This window comes from Meleagris gallopavo, chromosome 8 (genome assembly GCF_905368555.1).
Source record: "Meleagris gallopavo chromosome 8, MGAL_WU_HG_1.1, whole genome shotgun sequence".
Classification (NCBI taxonomy): domain Eukaryota; kingdom Metazoa; phylum Chordata; class Aves; order Galliformes; family Phasianidae; genus Meleagris; species Meleagris gallopavo.
In genome coordinates, this window is record NC_139411.1 from 27,164,951 (window position 1) to 27,183,950 (window position 19,000).

General features: G+C 39.1%; 1 protein-coding gene across 17 annotated transcripts in view; it reads right to left on the reverse strand.

Moving 5' to 3' along the window:
- The window catches only part of ABLIM1 (actin binding LIM protein 1), a 174,638-nt gene that overhangs the window by 7,534 nt on the left and 148,104 nt on the right, over positions 1-19,000 (reverse strand). For 8 of the 17 annotated variants that reach the window (XM_085230161.1, XM_085230158.1, XM_085230163.1 and 5 more), the window contains 8 exons: positions 13,161-13,265; positions 10,825-10,872; positions 8,478-8,624; positions 6,919-7,013; positions 6,702-6,789; positions 5,674-5,735; positions 5,302-5,362; positions 4,255-4,521 (listed from right to left, as the gene is read on the reverse strand). In XM_085230161.1, the coding sequence (XP_085086287.1) occupies positions 4,484-4,521; positions 5,302-5,362; positions 5,674-5,735; positions 6,702-6,789; positions 6,919-7,013; positions 8,478-8,624; positions 10,825-10,872; positions 13,161-13,265 (644 nt within the window). In that variant the 3' untranslated portion in view covers positions 4,255-4,483. Of the gene's footprint in view, positions 1-401; positions 483-3,210; positions 3,286-4,254; positions 4,522-5,301; positions 5,363-5,673; positions 5,736-6,701; positions 6,790-6,918; positions 7,014-8,477; positions 8,625-10,824; positions 10,873-13,160; positions 13,266-19,000 lie in introns of those variants that run through there. The other 9 variants (XM_010714782.3, XM_085230157.1, XM_085230159.1 and 6 more) reach the window with 9 other exon arrangements.

The window sequence follows — 19,000 nt, forward strand, 5'->3', positions numbered from 1 at the left end:
GGTTGGTACTGACACTTCACTAAGGAATGATCCAAGCCCAGACAAAGCTTTGGCCCATTCTAACATGGGTCCTATGACTGTGAATTGCTTGACCAATTTTGGTCTTTTTACCAATCTGCAAGTATAAAAATAATTGCTTGAAAAATAAGGGGGTTGTGAACAGCTCTACACAGGAGCAGGGAGACAGAGGCATTCCTGCTCAGAGATGTGTGACTCCTGGCCTGGCACCACCTACTGAGAAGCTGTTGTTTCCTCCCCATCTGATTCCTTCCTCACCATTTATTACTGCTGAGAAATCTTGTTAGTCTAACAAGGACCCACACGTTAGTGTTTGAGCTTTCAAATGTGCAACAACAAACAACTTCAGCAGGAAAAAGCATTTAGGAACTTGCTTCTCTTACCTCCAGCCTGGTTCTGTCTACATCTTTTAGTATTTTATTTCGCCCTCTGTTGGTCACCATGAGTATTTCATATGGAAAAATCTGTTAACAATGTATAAAAGGGGGAAAAAAGAGAGGTATTTACATTTTAAAACAAAAAGAACACAACGTGTCTTATTTTCATAACCACACAAACATTCTTTTTCCTTTTCAAAGGAAATTACAGCATTTCTTTTTTGAAAGATGCATGAAAGACAGGCCAATCTGGACAGAGCAAGAACTTGTTCAGTATCAATGTCAAACTGCCTCACACTTTTGAGGTTCTGCATACACTGATTTTTAAAGTGCACATAATATATTAGCTGGCTTTGTTAAGACAAGTTCTCTCTATTCAATATACTTTCTCATCTACCAATGTACAAATTTTAGGGTTTATTAAGATACGTAGATTTGGCCCTCATTGGTCTGGCTGATGGTTGCCAAAATGTGGACAGCTCTAAGAAAACAAATTCAGAGGACTCTTAAAAATACATGAATATACATCTGACAGTCCATCTGAAGGAATAGTAACTCTGAAAAAGCAAGATATTCATTAGTGGGGACTATTACATTCAACAAAATTCATCAAAGGATTTTCTTTGCTTGTTTGGATAGTTAAAGAACATACATACACAGACTAAAGAGATGTTTTTGTAGACACATTCATCTTACGCATCTTCATCTGCTTCAGAAGAGTATCTGTCCCGTACATCTCCCATTACATTTCCCTTGATTTCCCTATACTTTCAAATAACATCCAGAACTTATACAAATCAGCTACTGCCAACAATTAATTCCTGGATGCATAAATGATTTAATTTTTCTTCTACTTGTATAGATTCTAAGTTTGAAGTAAAATGTTTAAAGTCAATGGGTCTCAAATCAGTTTAATGCAACAGAAACAATGATGCCTAAAAAGGATTTCAGAAAACCATATCGATTAAAACCATTCCTGGCAAACAAAACCGTTTTAGCCAGATACTTGCCCACTGAATGAAATCACCAAATCACCTCTCTGGACAAGTAGCTTATTCATAATCAAACTCTATTAATTATTTTAACAACAGAAGAAATTCCATCAAATCAGCTTCTGGGTAGTACTAAGCAATCAAGTTAATTCCATTGTAAACAATTACCCCAATGAAGTGCAATAAATAAGATTCAGGCACCAATGAACACACCACTGAGTTTATTGTAAGTAATAATAATTTAAGTAATGTGTGCTTACATACCAGCTTTAAGATATGATTCTTAGGAGACTCTGACATTGTCACAATCGTACAATTAAGTCTATACTTTGAATTACATTGTTCATGTTCAATAGTGGAAATGGCTACCATATACAGAATTAAAGGAAACTGAAATGTAACTCTTCAAAATACTTAAACAGGCAGAGTTTAAGTCAAAGTCTATGGTCATAAGTAACATTTTAAATTCAGGTATTCACAGTAAGGTATGTTTCAATCTGGGGTGTTAGGATGCACAAATTCTGTCCCTTCTGGTGAACCACTTGATAAGATTTGGACTTTCTGAAATTTACTAATTTTCACTTCCCAGGTGTTTCAGGCTGACACTGAGTTGGCTTTTTTCACTTCATAGAATCACAGAATGGCTTGGTTTAGAAGAGACCTTAAAGGTCACCAAGTAGCCACTTGATCAGGTTTAAATTTCTGTTGGATCATTGACACGAACAAAACTGCCACTTAGCATAACCTCAGGGTCTGGCAGAACCTTTTTAAACATCAACAGAAAGTGACCTGTACTCTCATGAACATTCCCACAAATTTTATCATTAGTAGTATGACAGAATTTGTAACCCACAACAACATTCCAAATAACAGGATGCATTAATGGCAGTGAGGGCTGTAAGAAATGCTATTGCACTGAGAAAAGAAATTATTTGGAATAAAAAGCATAATATCAGAAGTCAGGGATGTTCTCAAGGTCTATACTTATATAGTATACAAAAACATTTGTTCACGTACATTGTACTAGGGTCTCAGCTTATAAAGCTAAGGTTATTGCCTTTTACAATTTGTCTAGGGGTCACTTGGAAGCACAAGCAGTAATCTGGTTTGCATATAAAGCTCCTCATTAACTGCAGCAATACTGATCCTTGCAGCTCTGGGAAAACCATGATTTCTCAGAAGGTTCACCAGCAACAGAGAAAGGTGCAAGATTTAGAACACAGCACTGGCTGAAGCCTTTCTGTAGATTATGTTCATTTTTGACTCAGCCACCTCTAGACACAGCAGCAAAAGCATTTTAATTTATACCTTAACTCATATTCAGCTGATATTACCTCTTTTTCCCAACAAATCTTGAAATAAAGTTCTTATATAGGGAATTCAACATTATATAAGATTTCAGGCACCATTAGCCTCAAACCAGAGATCTGTGTTGAGCCTCAGCCATGTGTTGTGAATCACAATATCCTACGTCACTTTTCAAACATAACAGATCCAAGACTTTGGAATCAAGTGTGGTCTGCTATTTTGGCTACTGAAAGCTTGACAGAGAACTAGCTATTTACTGAGCCCTTCAGTATCTTCATTTTGTCTCTGAGAAAGCCTGCTCTACCCAAAAGGAGCACACTGACTGCCCTCAGCCAGAGTACTAATACCTAGAACAGGCAAATTCCAGAACAAAGGGAAAGGTTTGGCACAAAGGGAGAAGGGATTGAGATGAGGTAAAAAAGAACAAGGGAACCAAGACATCTCCTGTATTTTATCTGCATTTCACAGTCAAATCTTCATAATCTTGAACGAAAGTGAATAACATCTGCACTTGCCTTTGGCTCCAACATGTTAGGCATAGATACTCCTCTGTCCATTCTCATTCCAGGGACATGACCATCCGGAAGGGACTGCATCAGATACAGGTATACATCAGACACACAGGTTACACACACAGAGGGTAAAGGCACTCAAGTAGTGGTGAAAACAAAGGTGAATTTGCACTGAGACTCCCTTCAAGCCTTACTGCTTACTCTGACCACACAGGACATTGCCATGGTTACTGTTCATCACTTCTCAGAAGCATGTTTTCCTGAGGCATCCTTCCACCCTCTCTACCACTACATTTCCTGACATTACTGGGGCTGGATGGACCTCGGGACCCTGAGAGAATGGCAGGCCCTTCCCAACCCCAATCATCAAGTAAGGCTCTTATCTGGAACAAATACAGAGAAGCATAAATTCAGATTCTGCTCAACAGTACACATAAGCACCCTGGTCTGCCCTTCATGTCATTTAGTGTATCAGCCAAGGTGTTGGTTTTTTGTGTGTGTGTGTGTGTGTGTGTGTGTGTGTGTCTGTACAATAGAAAATATTGACTATGAACAAGAACAAGGATTGGGCTATTGCCAAAAGGTACTGTTTCTACACAGGTTCAATTACATCTTGAATATAATACATGAAGAACTCCTCTCTTCTCCCATATTCTTATTTCCTTCCCATTCATCACAGTTTTGATATATCATTAACAAATACACCCACATCATTAAAACCTTTCTTAAATTGTCACTTCATAATGTGATTGTGCTGAGGGGGCAGTGAGTCTCAAACTGTTCTGGAAAAAATCCCTCAGACAGGATTTGGGATAAAAGGGTTGATTTTTGCAAGCATGTGTCTTAATAGCTCATCTGTGATGGTAGCACTGTAGAAAGCTATTGATTAGTCATCTTGTCTGAAGAATAAATTCCAGGGCAAAAAGGCTCCTGGTATGGAAGAAAATTGCCTCCAGAAAATAATTTCAAAGCATCTCTGGGGCTGGTACTAGTCAGGCTGGAGATAAATCCACCCTCAGCTGTTCAGAAAGAACTATTGCAGGCAACTCGTATTTCAACAGACAGATTTTATCTCAGACTGGTCTGAGCCTTCTCAACTCAGTTCTGGGGAGGTACAAGGAAGAATCTGAGACTGTGCCTGTTTTTTATCAGTTAAGAGTCTACATCAGTGATTATGCTTAAACATGCAGGTAAATCAAAGTTAATGTCTTAAGAAACCCTTCCCTGTAGCAGAAATTCAGACTTAAAAAGAAAGTGGATGCTTTTAAATCCGTTGTCAGTTGATTGATGAAAACCCGTACTCTACCTGGAAATCTGAAAACAAAAGAGAAATCTCATCAGCTCTTGAGTGTTGAAGAGGAGCTAGACACAATCTGCCAGATAATCCTTGTGCTTTGTGATCTACTTCATCTACTCAAAATTCCACCTGATTCTATATGGTCAGCAGATCTCCCTACTTTAGGTCTTAGTTTGTGAAGAGCAAAGCACTCCCTATTTTGCAGACTACTTCAAGTGTGCTTCTCACTCTGGAAAACTAAGTCACTTTAAAACATCAAAGACAGAGAACCGTAACAGTTGGCAAATAAATAGCCAACTAATATTCAACTTTTTAGAGCATGATTCACCTGACAACAGGTAGCTCTGCAGGATTCCTTCACAGTCTATAACGAGACACAAGCACCAGCTTATGATCCTTATCATAAGGTATCTAAGACAGAAGGGATCAGTCTCATTCAGAAGGTAAATCTGAGTCTCTCTCTCTCTCGCCGCCCCACCACTAAGCTCAAACCTATTCAAAATATTAATTCAGTACATATTTCAATTAACTACAGACTATCACCTGCTTTCCATGTGCAACAATGCTAAAGCATGCTCTTGGCAAAAACAGGGATAATAGAAGATTTAGCAAAATAAACTCAAACTTTTAAACATGCACTTGCAGAGTTTGAGTTAACTATCAAGTCTGCCCAAAGAAGTTAAAACCAAACTTTTTAACAAATACAAAGCAGATCCACAGTCTTAATATGAAGCAGCAGAAACGAGCACTCATCACAATACATTCTCCAAAATGAAGAGGCATGTAAAAATCCTTACCTCTAACACCACCACTCACGTCCCCATAACTGTTGTACTGACCAAAATCTGTAGACACCGGCTGTAACAGGAAAAGAGGGACATGCACATAAATCCACAGTTCATGGCTTCACCAGTGGGTTGATATAAGAGAAGTAACAAATTGTTTAAAGCTCTTCTTTCCTCAATTTTCATAAGCTCTCTTGCATTGTTTTCTTATATTTTTAACACTAAGTTTGTGGGGACGGAAACAAGGTTTTGCCTGACTTCAGATGGTCTTATAAGAAAGCTCAATAAAACTTAAAATCCAAAACAGTTAATTGGGAAATAAATACATAAATACCACAAATGATTAAAGTTACTTTTTGAGTCTCAAAATGTCTATCTCCTTACCCTGTGAAGTCCATTTTTTCCATAGCCAGGAAGAGAAGAGGTTTTGGAGGCTGAAGCGTGGGCTGTTGAAAAAGAAAGGGAAAAATTTTTTACTGAAACAATCCCATGGCAAAGCAAAACTAAGAACATTTGAGAAATCAACTTGCAGAAAAAAATACAGTTGAAGAACTAAGGGGAAGCTTAACCAACTGAGATATGCTGATTTCAAGAAGCTAACATCTCGGTTCCAAAGTCATCACAACCTTCCATACGCTCTGTAAGTTACATGCAACATTATCATGTCATGGTGCCAGGCTCAGAATCAAAGTGGCCTCTACTAAGCTGAAAGTAATGAGAGCAAAATAACATTTCAGTCATCAGATATATCAAGTATTGCCATATATCTTACGATAATACCAAGAAAGGGATCAAGAAGAACCAAAGAAGATTAGCATTGTTTGACTGGATAGGTTTCCTGTTGAGTGTCCCATGACATCCGCTGTATTTCACTTTCCTGAGTTACATGTAAGCATATCTTCTAAACCTCTAACAATTTTTTTTTCCACTCATCCTACTTTAACTATTACTACATTCATATGCTCAACTTCTGCTGGTGCACAAGCCAAGATACATGAATAGCACACACTACTCTATGTTCATAATTTCTTTGCTCTAAGGGAGAAAAGTCTCTTTAAGTCATGTAATACTGCTACTGACAAAGGTTTTGGCCCTGATTTAACCAGGACAAGGATCAGAACAGATAGTGATGGCTGAATACAAACAAATTTTAGGATGTGGCAGCCTGATCTGATGTTAGAGCCATCTTATACATAACACAACACTTCTGAGAACATGACAGGATTCCACTCCATGAAATGGAGGTAAAACAAGGTATTAGCCTATCCTTCTCATGGAAGAACAACAGAATACCACTTACACATATCAAGCAATCTCCCAGTGGTGCCTCTTGTGGAAAAACACTGAATATGTGTCCATGTGGCATTCATTACTCACAGTTCATTATTAGCTTCATTGCCCAGATGAATTACCTGGAGAATCGTAACGACTGGCAGAAAAGGCTGACCTCTCTTTTTCCATCTCTTCTTTCAGTATCAATTGTCCAAGACCAGAATTAAGCTACAGACAGCAATTAAAAATACATGAATAAAATAAAACTGGCAGAGGAATTATAAATTGCTTATGTAAAGATAAAGGGCAATTTTTGGAGGGTGTTTAGAAGCAGTATGAAGATAAGGTTATAATAACCTTCATGAGCTGCTCCTCCTGCAGTTGCCGGCGTCTCTGTAGCTCTTCATCATCTTCCTCTCTTCCACTTGACCTGCGTCTCATGTCTGCTCCTGCTTCCATAAAACCACAGTACAGACAGCTCTGTGTATCAGTTCTTTCTCAGTTTGATTTACCGAATAAACAAGTATTTTCTTGCAGATTCAAAAGATTTATTCAAAACTTGCCCTTCATAAAACTCATTCAGATAGCCTGTCCTATAGCTATCAGGCTTCTTATGAAATTAACAAGAAGTTGAAATGCACATAGGTTTCCAATTGAGCAACAGTGTTTTTGGTGTCAGGCTTTTGCAAGACTTCAGTAAAACCGAACTCCTATTTTGACAGTTGTGCTCAGTCTAGCTCTGCAGTAAAACATCACACTCAAAAAAAAACCAACAAAAAACCAAGCTGAAAAATCTGAGGGTTGAAGGTTTTTCAGTGCTTAATCCTATACAATGTCTTTATTTCTGAATAAAATATGACCATGAATACGTATTTATAGTTTCCAAGAAGTTTTGTTTAGTTTCTCAGGTGTAACTAAATCACCTGAGAGCCAATGTGCAAAGCAGTTTTACTCAGAAAAAAAAATAAGCAAACCAAAATTGTCATCCACTGCCAGGAATATGAGCCAAGAGCCAACATTTTCAGGAAAGCCTCCATCTCTGACACATGGCATAACAACGCTGTGGTTACAACAAGCACTGTCAGGAGAGTTTCAGGTAGACAGATGTTATCACTACATTTTCACACAATTGCCACTGCATACTCCTTTGAATGATCATTGAGCAATCCCATCCTGTGCCACCTTTCCCTGCACATCACAAAAATCCTGTTCCCTTTACATCCCTTCACAGAAATCTGAAGCTGGCAAGGCCTTCAGCATATCTGACATGACTTCATAAACCAACCAGGCTATATAACTTACTCTGTACTATGTTTTACAAGGGCGGGGGGGGGGGGGGGGAGAAGGGGGGGAGAGGGACAACAAAATCAACAGAAATAACATAACATTAAATAAAAGTTTTAAAATGAACATGAGCATGACTTAAAATAAGATATTTACAGAGCAAAAGAAAAATACGGTCTGTAGAAACAGTAACTGACAAAATGGGACTTTTTTAGTCCATTAATTGCCCTGCTGCAGTTCTTGCTTCTTGTTGTGAAAACAGCCACGTGGTTGGAAGCAATGACACTTTCTGTGAATATTTACTATTAGCTTAGGACTAAAAGATCACATAGACAGTAACTGAGAGAAGTCATGCACGTGTGATACAACACACCGTTTTTAAGTCACAATACGGGAGTTTACGTAAATTTTCTATGGATTAGTATTTGTGTGATTACTTCCAACATCCTTTTTCAAAAGCTCCTCTGCTCACTAACAGTTATAAAGACAGAGACGTGCAGAGGTCTCACCAGAATAACTGCACTCTGTGGCAATCACTTGGAGAAGGCACAACACTCACAATCTCTTCTGACAGCTACTTTACTGATCAGTACCTTTTAATCCACATCACTTGTAGAATTCTTTTTGCATACCTATGGCTGCAAGGGAGGGAGGACCTGGCCAGTGGTCTGTCTCGATCTTTGGTATCTCGTTGGGTGCTGGTGCATGAGCTGCTGGGAACTTGGAGGACTTGATGATATCCTCGGAGGACTTGCTCTGTGCTGCCAAAGCAGCTGCATCTAGATGGCAATCAGGGAACTTAGCCATGTAATAAGCTATAGCAATATAAAGGGTTTCCATATTTTGGCAAGATTTAATGATTTACAAGAAGGACATTTTCAAATCCAAACATTTTCATGTTTTGCCTTTCTAATTGCAATTGGAAACAAAGTAATTCTTTAATCTTGCCAACAGATTGGAATCAAACCTTCTCATCCCACAGACTCACCCCCAAAATAACCCTAAATCAGCTTTGGGTTTTACTAGGGTTTCAGAGTGTTAAAATGATCAGGCAAGAGTGAGAAAATTCAGTCTAACAGTATTTGATGGTATCTCCTAAAGACCACCAATGAAACCAGATTTATGCACTGTTTTGTCTTTCTTCAAGAGTAAGAAAGCAAATAGATCAGAGGGACAGCATTATTTTTAACTCTACTGACGCTGATTATTTCCTATGCTTCTGTGAAAAGCTGCAGAACAAACAAATAAAGGAACTGTATCTTTCCTGCTGCATGTACATGATTATGAGCATGCAGTAGCAGCAAAAGGAGATGCCAATTTATTTATTAACTACTAAACTTCACTGAGATCAACTTGGCAGGGACAGCACTTCCAATGAAATGTACCTCATCAATAACACGTATCAGCGGTGGGACATTCATTTAAGATAGCAATCAAAGCCAAAGTGCCTTAGAAGCATGAGAGGATGTGCATTATGGCTTTCCCATCTTTACATTAAAAAATAATAAAACCCAACAGGATTTAGTTTGCACTAATAGCAGCCTTAACCATCTCCTCTTTGCAAATTGTTAGTCCAAATCACCCTTCTCTTACATGAAACCATCATATAAGACAAAAGGATTCTGAATGTACTTTTTTCGTTTTTAAGCAGAAAGACATCTGTTAAAGCAATGAAGTACTTTGTTACTCATCCAACACACTCAGGGTACTTCAGGAGAATCAATATTAGAAATCATGGGGAATTTTGAGAATTTTATGATTGAGAAACTACACGTAATTATAGGTATGGAGGAAGCTGGTCAGAGTTTACAAAAGCATGACTTCAAAGAGTACTTACTTATTAGAATTGGTGATGTCAGTGGTTAAACATTCACGTGTTAATGGGAGATGAGAAGGTACATTAAAACCATAAAAATAAACAAAAGTAATGTTAAGACTTCTAAAATAAGCATAAGATTTGAAAACTTAAAAAAGAACAAGGAAAGAAACCTGATGTAAAACTACAACGGTGTTCTTAGCAGTATTCACTCCTGTCTACAGAATGGACACCCTGGGCCTTCTTAACCATCTCAGCAAACTGTTCACCTAAGCTCTGCGGTACTGCTAATTAGCTGTTTACCCCAAATAAGTTTCACTGGATAAAGAGTCTGCAAAGGGATGAAAGGTCTTTAAGTGGAAGTCACTTTTCTTTCACCACATTACATGCAATTTCCTAATTAAAGTTTTCTATTGACAGCTGAAGGAAATAGCAAACAGTTAAAGGTTCCTTGCTCTGCAGTGTTACAGACCAGCAAAGCAGTTGGCTTCTGCCATCACTGTTGTTCCAGACTTGCTAAAACAACATCTGCTGTGAAAAGATTAGAGCTGAGTTGGATACTGTTGTGCAAGTCAGAATCCAAACACTGGAACAGCAGATATGCCACACTACCTGATCTATTTCACAGGGCTTGAGAATCAAACTAGCCCTGTCAGTCACCTATATCATTTTCAATATAAGGATTTCTGTTAGAAGCCACAGTACATTTGGAATTCCAGTCTGACAGTAACATGCCCATCACTGCTGTCGTTGACATCAGTAATTGTACTTTGTCTGCTTAAAATAAACATAATTCACAAAGTTCCTGACAAAGAATGGACTGCTGTTAATCCGTTTTTTCCATGATCGAAATCTGTATTCTGAAAACATAAACTGAAAGAAGTAAAATACAAGAAGGCATTACAACTCTAAAAAGGTAGCAAAATCCTAGTTAGTGGCAATTTTGCTGTTAATAGCAATGTGGCCATGACTTAAACCATATGATTCAAATAAAACAACATGCTTTAAAACATAATCACCCAGCAGGACGTGCAACAAAAGCTCTTTAGAGCTTGGATTGCTAATTTTTGATGCTTTCAAAGTAAACACTGAATGCTTTTCAGTGTCTGTGTGTATTTTAGTTGACACTCCAGTTTCAATACAAAAAAAGAAAGATAATTTACCATGTTGCTTGTAGATTGGTGGCTTTCTGTAAATGTTGACACCTTGATCTGTGAAATGGAGAAACAGAAGTGTTAATAGGAGAACTACTTCAGTTATTGGTAAAGGTAACACCAACACTAAAACAGTAGACAGACCAAATTAAGGATGTAGCACAAGAAAAAGCCAGTGTTACACAGAATCAGATTGTCTGAAGAAAAGAAAACATAAGAACGGGTGACAAGTAGAAGACGCGTGTTATGAAATCCGTTGGAGCTGATTCTGTAACATGTGGATGCATTCAAATCATGAATAATTCATTTTAAATATTATCAGTGTGACAGACATTGGGAAATGCAAACAAGCAAGACATTTCAGGGGTGAAAATATAAGCTACTTGGGGAAAAGTACCCCAAGTAACTTTTGTGGAAAATTGTGCTCCAGTCACAACAGCTCAATTTTCTTTCCAGCTGAATGGTTGGATTGAGGAGAATGCAGTGAGCCTACCGTTCACTTCAAAACCCAGAGAACAAAACAGCTGCTCCATACATAGTTTTGAACAGCCAACAGCACCTTGTCTTCACAGAGTCAGTGTTAAGGGATATACTCTTCATCCTCAAACACAAGGACAGACTTCATAATTTTTACTTTTATTTTAATGTAAGGATGACCACACTGCATACTATCAGTGTAAGTCAGGAAGAAGTCACTTCTTCCAGAGCCCTAATGTAAGAAATCTAAAGCATATTTAAAAGATAAAATATTTTTACAATAATGAACTAAGATGGGAGCTACAATGTTCTAAACTACCCACCCACCCCAAACCAGCTCTTCAAGTATTCCATACAGCCACAAATACAGAATTTAATTCAAAATCAGTGCCACAGTGCAAAACCTAAGTCGGTTTTACTGCAAGACCACAATGAGAATCAAGACATTTGAGTCAAAACCCCATTTTGCTACTATATCATACTGCCTGAAAAAAAACAAACTTTTCAATCATATTAACATGAAGGAAGAAGAAAACATTTTAAAAGTACATGTTGTTTATCACAGATCTCATTGAAGTGATACAGGAGACAACTTTTGGCATTAAGGAAAACAATCTAGAAATCCGTGGGGAAAAAAAAAAAAGTACAACTACTTTACAGAATGATATTTCCTGGACTAAATGACAGGGAAATTCCTTGCACACAAATGCACTGAGGTACTTTGTTTGTTCTAGTGATCTTCTCATGGCTACTTGAACAGCAAATAGGCACAAAGGCTAAAGGGGAACCAGGCAGCAACACTTTAGTGCACACCTGTACCAGACAGCTTTATGGGATACGTGCACACAGCTCCTGGGCTGCACTGCTCCAGCTGAGGAGGACAGCTCTCCCACCACACTGGGCACTGTGTACCCAGCTGGGCTCTTCACACAAGTGCACTTCAACTTACTCACGTCCAGGCAGCCAGGTTAGCTTAGGCACTTCACACAGCCTACCTCAGCCAAGTCAGGTCACCCTGACTGAAAGTGAACATCCACAGATTATCTGTCAGGTCTGAGGGCAGGAGGAAGAGCAACAGCCTCTGGCAGTTCAGGGGGATACCAGACTGATGGGGAGCTGATGAATAACTGGATATGAGGCTTTCAGCTAGCACTGATGCAGATGATGTGTGTCTGCAACCCTAGGGACAGGACACACACTCTCATCCTATCAAACCACAAGAGAGGTGCTCTCACTTCAGAAGAGAACCCACTTTATAGAGAGGGTATCCTCATGCATGCTAATTCTCGCAGGTCTGTGTGCTTCTGCAAGGACACCAAGCATGAAACAGGTGAAGAAACACCCTTATTTGGTAAAAACAAACAACAACAAAAAAACAAAAATGAAACAAACAAACAAACAAAAAAAAAACAACACAAAAAGAAGGGAATATTGAAGTAGAACTGTTTGGTTCAAGACTGAAACTAGTCCCACCAGTGACTACATGTGTAATGGCCCGCTGGTCAACTCTTCTGCATCCTACTGTGAATCACAACCAATTCCTCCAAAGTTAGCAGAGTTCTGCTCGTGCAACTGGGAGAAAAATCAAGCCCGACATAGCTTGTATACAGCGTGGGCCATTAGCAGACCCTGAAGAACACGGCATTCTAACAGCAAAACACCTGAGCAACACAACAAGTAAAAATCATTGTAAGCCCCCATTTCTGAAGGCACCACTCCTCCCACAAAGCTCAGGAGCAGGCAGTCCCAAACCCTGCGTGCGCACCCCATGGCAGACAGCGTGAAACGATGGAGACAAGACAGAAGGTACAAAGGCTACATTCTACACTGTGACAGGACACCGAGACACACACAGTGCCAGCTCCTACCTGGAACATGGAAATGTTTAGGGGCCTGAGCGTAAGTTGGAGTGAGAGGGCGGCTGTCTGGCCGATAGGGGACAGGGGAGTTCCGACCGCTGGACGGCTCATTGCCTCCAATGAAAGAATGGAGAAAACAAAATGAGAAGAGGGAGAGCAATTAAAGAAAAATCAAATTAAAAAAGCAAGCCCAATCAAACCCAAACAAAATCGGTGGAATCAAACCCTCGAGGGAGAAAAGGAAGTTTAAACAAAAAATACAAACACAAACAATAACAAAATCTGGTAGCCCTGGTGACTTTTTTTTCCCCCTCATTTTCCTGCAGAGGCAAAGATCTGTGTTCAGGCTGGAGTTGAGGTTTTAGCAGCTCGCACTCATTCTGACGGCATGCAGGCAGGAGCTGTGTGCTGGCAGCTGGTGATTAGATGGGCAATGTGGGAAAGAAGAATGGAAGGTTACTCGGCAATGACATTACAGAGATTGACACTGGAGTTAAAAGTCGCAGGCACAGAGCACAGTAGTTGATATGCAAACTCAAAACCAACTCCAAGCAGGGAGAAGCATATGCTGGCAGCTACTTATTCCCTAAACCAAAGCGCACAAAAGCTAGAGATGGAAAATAGCTGTTAGGCCACTTGGCCTGTATCAAAAGGCATACCTGTTCCTTACACATTCTTTCATTGGGTTAAGCCCTCTGATGGGAAGTTTATGATATGAAAAATAATGTTTAAAGCAATGCAATCCATCTGGTGGCTGCACTCAGATCACAGGTGCCACCCCAAGTCTATCAGTGCCACACTTGGCGCCAGTGACAATACTTCATGACTGCTGACTTAGCAAATATGAATCTAATGTTTAAAAATGTAATTTCCATTTGTGTGATTGTGCTTACTAAATTGTTTCTTTGCCTTCTAACAATCCACGCCAATTCAACAGCCCTGAAAGCTCCCATGACTGTCAAGGCGAGAGGGTTCTGCGTGGCAGAAACATGCAGCTTGACTTAACAGCTGGATTTCCAAGCACATGACTCTGTGTGCACCATAAAAGAATGCTGCTGCCTTTTATTTTGTGCCATTCTTCACTGTAGTGCAAACCCACAAAAGCAAAACCTTCCCACTTGAGTGCTTCAGTTTGTATGGGTGCAGCTGACCACAAAGGCATAAGACATGGGAGCAAAAAACCCCTTCATTTTTTCAGGTACATACCAGGGACTGAAAAACCCAGCAAAGCAAAATAGCTGACAGGTCCATGAGGGCTGTAAAACACAGCAGAAAAACCCCTGCAGGCCTACTTTCAGCTCTAGGTTTCCTATATTTCATTAGAGGACCGAAAATCTCAGACTCCACAAACTTCTTTTTTTATATATTGTAGGAAGGAAGGAAAACAGCAGCTTTCTTTAAACTGTTCCTCTTTTACCTGAGTGGTCATCTGCCAATCTTAAAAGTTACCAGAAAGGGGGTGGAAAAAATGCTCTTAACACACCTCACTGAGAGAGATGTGCCAGCATACAAGACAATTCATCTGTACATGTGTGTTTTAAAAATGACATGCATGTACAGTTCAGGGGCCTAGCTGTATAAAATTTGTTCAGAAGAATCCATCTGCAATGTTCTGTGTTTACCAGTCTGACGTTTTACCTCTGAACGACTTGTTGCATATGACAACCCCCAGACAAGATTTTTTTTCAGCCACGGGAGTGGACAGCAAATTTCCTATTTGGGGTGCAGTGGTGATGAGCTCCTTGCTGGATCGTAGTAAGTGCTATATTTACCTACTCTGAAAAGTAGCATGACTGATTACTTAAGATAATACTGCCACATCTCAGTCTCTTGTCCTTTACTTGGCAATTCCAATACTGAGTTCTACTTGTCCCAGTCTCTGAAATACGATAATGGTGAAAGGCCGAGCTTGCCTAGTCTCATTTTACTTGTCTCCTATTTCTATTTAGAAATTACGAGCTACTTTTTGGCAAAATAATTGTTTTATAGGGAAAAAGACACTAGCATTGAGATGGTCACAAGATAAAGTTAATTCCAAAATGCCATTTTGCCTTTTTGTTTCCATCAACAGTATGTTCAGTGAAAGAGATGAATCAAAAAGAATTTATTGAACTGTGGACTGTGACAACAGAGGAGTCACAAATACATTTTATCTGCTGGAAAGTGGTAGCCAAGATGACCTGTATATAAATACTTTAAGAGCGTGGGAATGTTCCATTTACAGTTCTTCTATCACTAACACTAGAAGTACCAGAAAGAAACCCTTCTTATACCCCTCTCTTTATCTAAACCAGACACAGCTAAGTACGCTCACACCCATAAGTGTATACTGGTTAATCTCATATGGGGTACACAGAAAATCTCTTTAGAGAGAGCTGGTAACATACAATGCATGCAATACAAGGCACACAATTAGTGTGGTATCATCCTGCACATGTTGCTTTACAGACACCTCTGTTGCCTTGTATTTCCTGGGGTGCCTGTGCAGCCCGTCTCTTTCTAATGATTCCTACTAGTACTGACAAATGACTCTTCTTTATAGTTTCTAGGATTGCAGTCTCATTAACCACAACCGCTGCAGGAGGGAATGGTGCATCTGTCTAGATTGTCATTAGATCATCTCTGATGAGTCCACTCTCATAATAAGGCTTAAGTGCTTCAGATGCAGCAATAAAATCACTCACAATTCATGAAAGCAGTTTGTGCTTAGGAACCTGCTTCTGCATATAACCAAAAACATAATTATTTCGGTTTGCTTGTTATTCATAAAAATCATTACCAGTTAAACACAGCATTTTCTTCCATGTCTTCTCAGAAATGAAGAAAGTATCAAAATCTGAAATGTTTTGTTTCTAAGAGATTTTTATTTTTATTTTACTAGAACAAATATGCAAAAATGACATGGAACTACTGTAAGATTTAAGTGCATACAAATAGCCATTTTTCAGAAAATAAATTATTTTCAACTTTGTTAAGAGGAATTGCATAGACGTCTATTTAGAATAGCTTTAAGGTTTCAACTACAGTGGGTCCTAGGGACAGAAAACTGCAGGAAATTCACAGCAGTGTTAGCTGGAAAATGTTATGATTTGGTATGAAAATGGCACTGTTTGAGACGACATTGATTTCTAGAAATATAACACAGCTTCAGCATTTGCTGAGCTCTAAATAGTGCTGAAGAAGCCAGGAAAAGCTGAAACTTCTAAGCCCTTGGCACTAACTGTGCAGGAGATCACAGAAGATGCATAAAAGGGTTTTGAACAAAAATGACTGGTCGTGTTTTCAGTGTAATGGCAGGGTTTTTTTTGACTCCGAGTACACGGAGTGTCCTATTAGGTTTGGTGCTGAGGAGAATAGTTGCTTCCAAGTTCAAAGGAAACTGGTGTTCAATTGAAAATGATGCAGTACAGAAACATGCCTATGATGATATGGAAAAAAAAACAGTAGTACAATTTGTTAAGCAGGTTCCCCTAGCAATAAGATTTACAATTGCTTTCCTATACAGAGCACAACATAATGCAGGTTCCTGCTGCCTTCTCAAGTGTTTGCCACTGGGCCTGCTATGCATTTCACAAGCTAAGCTCACAGAAACAGGCTAAAAAAACCTGTGTGCAGCCAACACTCAGCCTTCTGTCCATTTGCAATTTAACTGCTCTGCTTCTAAACAGACAAAGAAAAAACCCGAACTCAACAGCACCTGAAGGCCAGAAGACGTTTTCAGGTTTCCTCAAGCTGCCATTCATCAGCTTATCGAGATGCGCAGCCTCTGTTTCCCACACAAATCGGAAAGTTGAGGAACAGCCAACCTGTTTTCCAGGTGGATTTTTTTTGTTACATCCATAAAACACTGGAAATAGTTATCACACACACACTATTTGATTTCAGAGATCTGTCTCAAGGCAGGAAACCTGTGAAAACCAAGGCCCAAATTCACTATGGAGGTTGGGAGATTCCTTATGGGAAGGTCTGTGAGCAGAGAAACACAGAAACACAGCCTCCACTCCCTCACCAACTCAGAGCTCCTTCTACACAGAAATCTCATGGGGCCTTTGCAATATTCTCGAATGCCTCTGAAAAATTCTAAGCATGTAAGACGAAATCCTGGGTCTCAATGAGAGTTTTGTCTCTGAATTCAGTAGGGTCGAGGTTTCTTTCATTCATGGACTTGTTTTGATTCTTTCATAGCAAAGACAGTACTTTATTGAGAGAAGTCCAAATTCAATGGAGAATCCAAATGAGTTTAAATGAAGTCTGGGCTGATAAATATTACACTCCCTTCCAGCCTGCTCAACATGTATGTTAAATCAACAAACTCTCACTAAGATCTTCTTGGGCACTTTTAGCCCCTTCTCTCCTCAAAGTTCTTCAAATACAGCACTGCCTGCAGGGCCTGAGCATTACACTGCCTTAAATATTACACTATGTGTAAATACACAAACTGGTCTAAATGTCTACTAAATTTTCTGGCCTGTAGGTACAAAATAATATAGGTGTAATGTGACAAATACACCTTTATGATCATTATGCTGTTTGAAATCATGCTGCTTTAATACAGCATTTTTGGCATCATTCATAGTCTCCAAATCCTAAAAAAAAAAAAAAAAAAAAAAAGATAAAAAAATCCCACAAAGCAAACAAACAAAAAAAATGCCTAGAGCTTCATTAAATCATTAAATATTCCTTGCAAATTTACACCAATTTTACCTCCTGCTCGAAGCACAAAGTGGCTTTGAGAAAGGCCAATCATGTGCAAAGAAGATCGTATGACATTTCTTCATGAAATCATCGTAAATCCATCACATCTAATTAACTCCTGACAGTGCAACAGTTCTCAGATGTGTTCACAAGGATCTAATTCCCTAATAGAAATGCCACACTCAATGGTAAAATGAGGCAGTTCTTTAAACTTCGAAAATTGGCATCTACAATATCCAAGGCAAATCCCTCTGAGTAAGAGGACAGAGTTGCATCAGATGTAGCCAGTACCAGACCAATCTTTATTTTCTGCTACACAGATGTAAAAAAGGGGTACTTGGAAATGCGGTTTATAAGGGTTGCAAATGAAGAACCACGTGGGAAACCCAGATTAATCCCATCAGTGGATAACCAAATAGCTGTTTCTGAACACAAAGCAGTGCATGTTCATGTGCAACTGGGCTCCACTCAACACTAGACAAATTAAAAAAAAATAAAATAAAAAGACCTCCAACAAAATCTTCTAATTATATATGGGACAGGCTGTATTATCTCTTCCATGTACATCTACATGTTGTGACAGGAGAGAGGTTTATTTAACAAAAATATCATCTCTCCCTAGAACCTCATCTGTAAGTACACGTACACTGTGAGTACATATATGCATATCGTACATATATGTGGTTTTTCAGAGTATATTTTCCATTGTAATCCTTTTACAAGACAAGCCAGAGCTTGCCCTGATCTAAGGAACACAACAAACATTGGTTCATCTAATGTTTGGGGTTTATGAGCACTTCATTGAATGCTTAAGATGCTGGAAAAATTACGAAAGTCTTCAGGCCTTTTGACTTTTTATACCTTTCAGCATTTTTTAGCAATGGGAATACAGAGACCTTTCAAGAGTTACTTATCTTCACCTTACACAAGTGAGACAAATGGCAATTGTTACCTAACTTCAGTGGACCTTGTTGTATCTTTGATACATATGTGAGCATCCTGTTACTACCAATCTCTATTACACAAGTATGTAGATACTGAATAAGTCACTACCAAATCTCCATCTGACAGTGCCAATAAATTAACAGCCGTAACACTTTCACTATGAGATTGCAGTCATTTGATGGTCCTTCTCCAAAGCTTCTGCAGCACTC